A 7705-nucleotide genomic window follows, 5' to 3' on the forward strand; every position below is an offset into this window, starting at 1 on the left:
ATAGGTGAGAATCCATGCCATTTCATCATACTCCAAGAGGTGATTAGGATCAAGTAAAAGGCCATGAACAAGGACTAGAACTATCCGTGATCCACAGGAACAGTCAAGGTTGTATATTCAACACCAGTTTACACAGAATGCATATTAGATAGAAGTGCACCCTGAAAAGATGGGAAAAAACATGCCCAGAAATTTGACATATGACATCCCCATAATCAGCACCTTAAATTTAGGGATATTTAAATTAGAAATTTCCTGAAACTGCCTATGGACCATAGATTCAGAAATGCTTCTGTGATTGACAAAGTTTAGTCACTACTCACCAAAACTGAATTATGGCACAGTTAAGGGCATCTTTGTGCAGAAATGAAGGGAAGAATGTGTCCCAAAACAGCTTGCACTGAGCATCAAGAAGAAAAGCATGGAAAATGAACCTACTCCTTTCCATTGCTGAGAAAGAGGATCATGGTGAAGGGCAAGGTCAAATTAGATATCTGACTTACTCAAGGGCTAACTGGATACATCATGGACCTGAGGGCTCCATGGCTTAAGCTATCGTGGGTGTTAACTAATCCTGCAGCTCCACGTGGCTTCTATTTCATTAGTGGATTTCATAGGTCTTTTAAGCTTCTCCTCTACTCCACATCAAGCAGTAATGCCACAACAAATGTGAAAGCTCTGGAAAACACAGAAAAGGAAAACCTCTCTGGAGGAATCTGTGTCCCGATACTGCGGGAAACTATGGTACATAGCAGAGTGTGAATACTGTTTTCCTCTCCTCTACCAAACATTTCAAACAGTCCCACTTGCCAAAATCAAGCAGATACTAGGAGTGCAAACTAAAATAGTCTAAATGTTGTGGGATTCGCCTTTTTAAAAGTGATGGTAAGAAGCAGGAAGTCTCAAACAAGAATGAAAATAACATCCCAGTTTACTCTCTCACCTCCTCTGTCCATCACTAATGTTCAAAGAACTCAAAAGTTTAGAGTACTCCAAGACTGCCAGCTGGGGATCTCTACATCCTTTGAATATAGGGATTATGTCTCCTTCTCCAGCACAGAACACAAAGCCTGGCACGTCATACATGCTTAATAAACATGTACACAATACTCATTGTTTGTGGACACTGAAGAAGTCCCATCTGACTTTAGAACCAAGATATTTATGCTTCAGTGAGCAGTGTTTTTGTTTTTATCTTGTAGGCATTGTGGACTAGGATGCCCTGGATACCACAGAGTTCTCACAAATTTGTGGCCCACCTCTGTGAAGTGTAGAGCCTTTACTAAGAGCCTTTTCAGCCTCATTGCTGGTCCCACTTCATCATTCCCACCACCCTTGTCCTGTTTCTCTCTAATGATCTGTTTTAAATTGTTTATGTTTTTCATGCCTATACCCAGCATGCAACTTGGTACTTTAGAGACACTCAAAACATATTGATTAGATTTCATCAAACTTAACCCCTCTCTGAAATAAGACACTGCCCTTCTAATAAAAGAACAAATGAAGAACAAACCCTTCCCCTGAGGTGATCCTGAGAATTAATAGTTCCCTTCCTACCATCATAAAGAAAAGGAGGCTGACCAGTGAGGTTATCCAGCCAAATATACCCTTCCTACTGCCCCCACTCCTTCCCACAGCTTTTATTTTTAGGGTGAAGGCCTGTCACTTTTTGCTTCACACATGCCTAGTGAAGCATGGCTGAGCAAAAGTCCAACAGGTACTTTCTCAAAACTTTCACTTCTCTATTGATGTGAAAGATTCTGGAAGGGAGGCTAAGAAAACTTTCAGTTGCTTTCCAAAGAACTGGAGAGAAGATGCAATTGCTAAATCCTTGTGGTAAGGGAAAAGACAGTCAGGAGAAGGTGACAGGATCCAGGTTTCCTCAGCTGGGGAGACGAAGGGTCACGTTGTGGGGCCATCTCTATATTTTCAACACTAAACAGAATTTAAGGGAGTTGGAAAAGCACAAAGGTTTATTAACAAAATTCAGGATTAAGAAGAGAGATGTGAGGGCTTCCCTGGTGGCGCAGTGGTTGGGAGTCCACCTGCCAATGCAGAGGACACGGGTTTGAGCCCTGGTCTGGGAAGATCCCACATGCCGCGGAGCAACTAAGCCCACGCGCCACAACTGCTGAGCCTGCGCTCTGGAGCCCACGAGCCACAGCCCTTGAAGCGCATGCCTGGAGCCTGTGTTCTGCAGCAAGAGAAGCCACCACAGTGAGAAGCCTGCACACCACAATGAAGAGTAGCCCCCGCTCTTTGCAACTAGAGAAAGCCCACTTGCAGCAATGAAGACCCAGCACAGCCAAAAATTAATTAATTAAAAATAAAAATTAAAAAAAAGAGAGAAGAGAGATGAGGGTCTAAATCTTCCCCTGAATGGCTGCCTCAGAGTTTTGCTAGGTTTCTATATCCATATGTTAGGCACAAAAGAAAGAAGGACCTATAGCCATGGTAAAATAAATATATATAAACAAATTTTGAGTGGCATTTAAGTGTGTTGTGTATATAAAATTATTATTCATATGTTCCTTTGTGTTATATATCATGCAGTCTAAAAGTTAAATCTTTCCTAGCCCATACCTCCCACCAAGAAAAGAATGATCTAAAAACACAAGGATTTTTACCTTTTCAATCTACATTACATTTTTCCAACTAAGTGTTGATCACTTACTAAAGTTTTCATTTGTTGAAATGCACTCTCCAAACATGTGATAAAATCATAAGATCACTAAATCTTTACCCCAAATTCATACCAGTCTCAGAAACATACACATGGCTATAGTTTGAAACAAAAACTTAGAATCCTAATGTAGGATTCAGCATAATGTCAAATCTCTTTGGACACAAAAACAAGGAACACGTGACAAGAGCCATCAAACAGGACTGTTCCTGTGAAAACCACATAACTAGTAATTTTACCCTCCTTAAAGTTTTCTTACTTTAGTATGTGGCATTTGTTTAAAGACTTTAGATCGTATGGACAAATGTGATATTCCAATAAAAAATATGTTAAAGAAAATTTATTGATGCTTTATGCATATTCATAATTTAATCCTCACACACCCTGCCAGGAAGGCTCTATTAACCCTACTATATACAAAAGTTGATTCTGAGGAGCCAAGTAACTTGCTATAGAAACACAGTAACACAGTAACCAGACCTCTTGAAGACACGTCAGGGGCTTGTGATACTACCTTATATATTCATTAGCACAAAAGAAGGACCCATCAATAATAGAAGTAAATGAATGATTGACATATTATGATAGAATTTTCAAGGATAATAATAGTCTAGTGGGAGCCAGTTTATGTGTGTTGAAAGGTGGTGGGTGGCAAGGTTAGAAAAAGCTAAAAACACAAGGGCAGAGAAATCTTTTCTCTACCAGTAACGTGGAGTTGCATTTCTAAGTGCCTGGCCCTGAGGACCCACACCTGATCATGTATGGGACACACCTCATCTGGCCAGTCCAAACGTGTGCATTTGAGACCCTGATGACTAGAAGCTTTAATAAAGCAGCTCCTGTATTACAACCTTGCTAGATGGTCTCAAAAGTAATGTATATCGCATTGTATTTGGAAGAATCTTATATAGTGACAAAATTATTGTCACTGGCTGATAAATGTTTCTCCAAAAAAAATTTAAAAGCCAAATCAATTCACAACAGCATAAGAAAAGGAAAAACTCCATTTTTAATGGAATTCCATTTTTATTGAGACCATTTCAATAACTTAGTACTGTTAGCCACTAAAACTACTACTATAAACTCTCTTGGCACCAAAATATAAAGAACCCTGATGCATTCATATGCTAAATTGGCTCTTTTTAAATTCAACCACAAATGACTTGTCTTTAAATTTTTTTACTGTTTTTTGAATCAAAGCATTAAAAAAGATTGTAGACATGATCTAACAGTGCTGAAGAAGGAAAAATATAAAGGTATCCCCTTACTGCTTTAAACTCTTTCAATCCAGCATCCAACCAGTAGAAAATGTATCATGGCAGTCATAGACCAATTTTCATACTAAGTTATAACTCACTGAGAAATTCTGCTTTCTTGGAGATACTTTCAGACCCTTAATGTTGTGCTAGTACCAGCTCTCTGCACTAACCACATTCATGAGTGTACTCACATTTATTCTTAGCTGATTAAATATGAGGTTGTCAACCAGCCCTTGTATGAGAATATTAAGCCTTGTTTATGATAAATATCAGCATGCTCATCCTCCATTCTTAACTAATTGAAGAATCTTCCTGCTGTTTATAAACAAGTAATCCGGTGATTACAGCACAGTGAAAAAAAGCAAGTGCCAGTATACCCACTAAAAAGTCAGGGGAAAGAGTCATTCAAACATACTCCATTAGCAAAACTCATTCCATTTCTTTTATATTTTCTTCCTGTGAAATATACAAATCTAAATTGGTTCTGGAATCCAAGGTCCTACCCCCAAGCTCCCATCAGTATAGCTCAAAGTTCACCAACAGCCCACCTCATCCGTATCTCTACATACAGTTGCGTGAGTTGTGTACTGTATAATCCTAGGGGTACCAGTGACATTGTAAAACTCATAGATGTCAATATTTAAATCACAACTTATAAACTGGTAGTAGCAGTAAAATATGTGGGGGTTTTTTCATAAAATCAGTGTACTATCACAATTTTTCAACAGAGAATAACAGTGTTTTGATGAGGGGGCATAGTTTTCTAATTCACATTAAAACATGAGATTAGCAGTGATCTTGTCACAAACCATTTTAATTCAGGTAAATCAATTAATCATTTGATAATGTATATAACAAAGGATAGGAATTTTTTTCCTATTGGGAGGCACCTTACCATAAAGAGGGCAAACACTTAACCAAGGGCCCACACATCTCCCAAAGAAGTTACTTAAATCACTTTTTTCCTCACTTTTTAAAAAGTTAAATGCATTGTTATATCAGTTTTGTCACTGTTCACATACAGACCAAGGAAGAGGTTCACAGAGATTTCATCTCCTCAAAGACTGATCTATAAATTAGGAAAATATATGCAAAAACATATCCAATAAGTAATAAAAAGAAAAACTACAACGTTCTTTAATTCCATCTGTATCCAGAGACGAGGGAGGGAGAAGAAAAGGAGAAAGGAGAACAGGAAGAGGGAATAGAGGGGAAAGTATCATAGAGAGGTGAGGGCTGGCAGGCAGGGCAGGGCAGGGAAGGAGAAGAGAGATACAAAGAAAGAAATCAGAGGATGTAAGTGTGTAGAAAAAAAAAGGAGAGGCATATACAAGAGATATAGCAAGAAAGATAGCAGGTGAAACAATCAAAGAAAAGTTACTGTAAATTCTCAGATGAGTGCTGGTTTAAGAGTAAACGGAATTGATTCTGCTTTATGCTTCCTTGCTTTATGGAAAAAGTTACCTTGTCAACATTAACTGGGCATGAACCATTTATCACAGCTCTTTATTCAATATCTCTACACTTTCTGAGATTCTTTTTTAGCAGCTCACCAGGGGTACAGCTGTCTTCTTGACTAGCAGCAAGGTGACCAAGGTGATTTGGCTGAAAAAAATGAAGCCAAGCTGAAAAGATAAGAGAGTTCCCTGAGATAACTGACAGCTGTGGACAGATACAAGACAGAAAGGTCGACACTCTGGTTCCATGGAAAAGTATGTTCAGTGGAGAATAACGAACACTCACCATGCTTAGCTGTGGCAAAAGGAATCCACTGGAGTTATCCAATTGTTTTTTGGAGTCACCCAATTTTAATCAATATTTAAGCTATATGAGTGAGCTGTCAAAGTACATCTTGGCCGGATACCTAAAAACATTGTCTTAATCAGTGTGTGAGTTCTTAGGGTTTCTACAGGCACTAGTTTGAATATGAAAAGAAAAACTATCATGGTTATTTCACAGATCATTAAGTTGGCCTCAGTACTCCTCCTAGTACCACACACGCACACATACACACACACACAGAGTATCTTCTGGTGACGGTTTATCTCATTTTCCACAGTGCTCCTATATACCTAAGTGTGGAAAAAATTTTGAAGAATCCATGTCCCTGGTGAATGTTGTCATGGAAAACTTCAGGAAGTACCAACACTTCTCCTGCTATTCTGACCCGGAAGGAAACCAGAAGAGTGTCATCCTAACCAAACTCTACAGTTCCAACGTGCTGTTCCATTCACTCTTTTGGCCAACGTGTATGATGGCTGGGGGCGTGGCTATCGTTGCCATGGTGAAACTCACACAGTACCTCTCCCTGCTCTGTGAGAGGATTCAACAGATCAATAGATAAAAGCAAAGTGGATGAGATCATTTTCTTTAAAGCTCAAATACTGTTTTCTTTCATTCTTCACCAAAGAACCTTAAGTTTGTAATGTGCAGTCTATTATGAGTTCCTTAATATATTCTTATACGTAGAGCAATAATGCAAAAGCTGTTCTATATGCAAACATGATGTCTTTATTATTCAGGAGAAGAAATAACTGTTTTCTGTTGGTTGGGTTTTTTTCATAATCTTGGTTCAAAGCTGGAACTAGTACTTCCTTCTCTCCTTCCACCAAAATCAGGCTCAGTTATTCATTTGCCAAGCTTCGTGGAGGTATATAGACAATATCAGTGTGATAAGGTCTGTGCTCAGAGTGGTCAGATTTCTTGAAGATATTTCTGCAATATTTTTCATCATTCATTGTTTACTAAAGCTGCAGCCAAAAATATTTTTTTTCCTTACTCTATACTGAGCCCTGTAGCAAGTGAAGGTACCAGATTTCCTTTAGGACTTTAGGCATTTTCCTTGTATTTCTACCATATCACTGTAAAGAAGGGGGGAAACCCAGCCAGCTATTTTTCTTTTATTACTTTATACTCATAACTTTAGATTTTTTAACTGATTTCCAAAAAATAAGCTGTTTTCCTTAACCAATTCTATAATCTCTTCCTGTGCTTTAAATAGAAAGTGAACAGAGCCCTTTTCCATGTAAGACCCTGCTACTGTGTGAGGAAATAACATTTACAAGGAGTTTCATTACCTGTGAACTGACAATGTTGAATAGATGCTCCATTACAATCTGGGAAAGTCTATGTTACTAAGATATTTGTGTTAAAATCTTTATTCCATTTCAATTGAACTGTTAGATGGTAAAATTAAGATCATACTTGCTGGTCAAGACTGGTGGACTGATTTCAATGGGTAAATCTATCGTGGCAAATTAACATATTGGAATATTGCTTTTGGGAATTTACGTTTAAATTAATGAGTATGTAGTCTCTCTTTCTGACAAGTACTCCCTGATGGGATTTTAAAGCTATATGCACAGAATATTTGTCTCTTCTACATGTTTTACTTTTCTATTTACAGTTCCCTTTTTCGTTGTTAGATTTTATACACACTTTTTTTTCCTGACACACACTTGAACTGAATAACAGATTTAAAGGAAGCCTTTGTTCACATTGACATTCACTTCTTGTGTTTGGAGGTGGGGGTGGGGGAATGAGGAATTGGTTTTAAACAAAAACATTCCGTCTTTTATTTAACATCAATATCAGAAGAAGAAGACAAACATCTATCTTTCTCATCTATTTAAGTAACTTTTTCTAATGTAGTATCAAGGTATTGCAGAATTTTACAAATCATATTTGTGGAACGAATGGTGAAATTAATCTGATGAAGTAGAAAGTATTCTGCAATATTGTAATACACAGTTTGACTTTTCAT

The 7705-nt window shown here is 37.9% G+C and overlaps 1 protein-coding gene across 1 annotated transcript in view; it reads left to right on the forward strand.

The window, feature by feature from the left end:
- The window catches only part of KCNMB2 (potassium calcium-activated channel subfamily M regulatory beta subunit 2), a 30040-nt gene extending 23551 nt beyond the window's left edge, over positions 1 to 6489 (forward strand). Inside the window, exon 4 of the mRNA XM_004270525.4 lies at positions 6002 to 6489. Coding sequence (XP_004270573.1) covers positions 6002 to 6286 — 285 coding nt within the window. The 3' untranslated portion in view covers positions 6287 to 6489. The remainder of the gene's footprint in view (positions 1 to 6001) is intronic.
- Positions 6490 to 7705: the final 1216 nt, after the last annotated feature.

Source organism: Orcinus orca, chromosome 5 (genome assembly GCF_937001465.1).
Source record: "Orcinus orca chromosome 5, mOrcOrc1.1, whole genome shotgun sequence".
NCBI lineage: Eukaryota > Metazoa > Chordata > Mammalia > Artiodactyla > Delphinidae > Orcinus > Orcinus orca.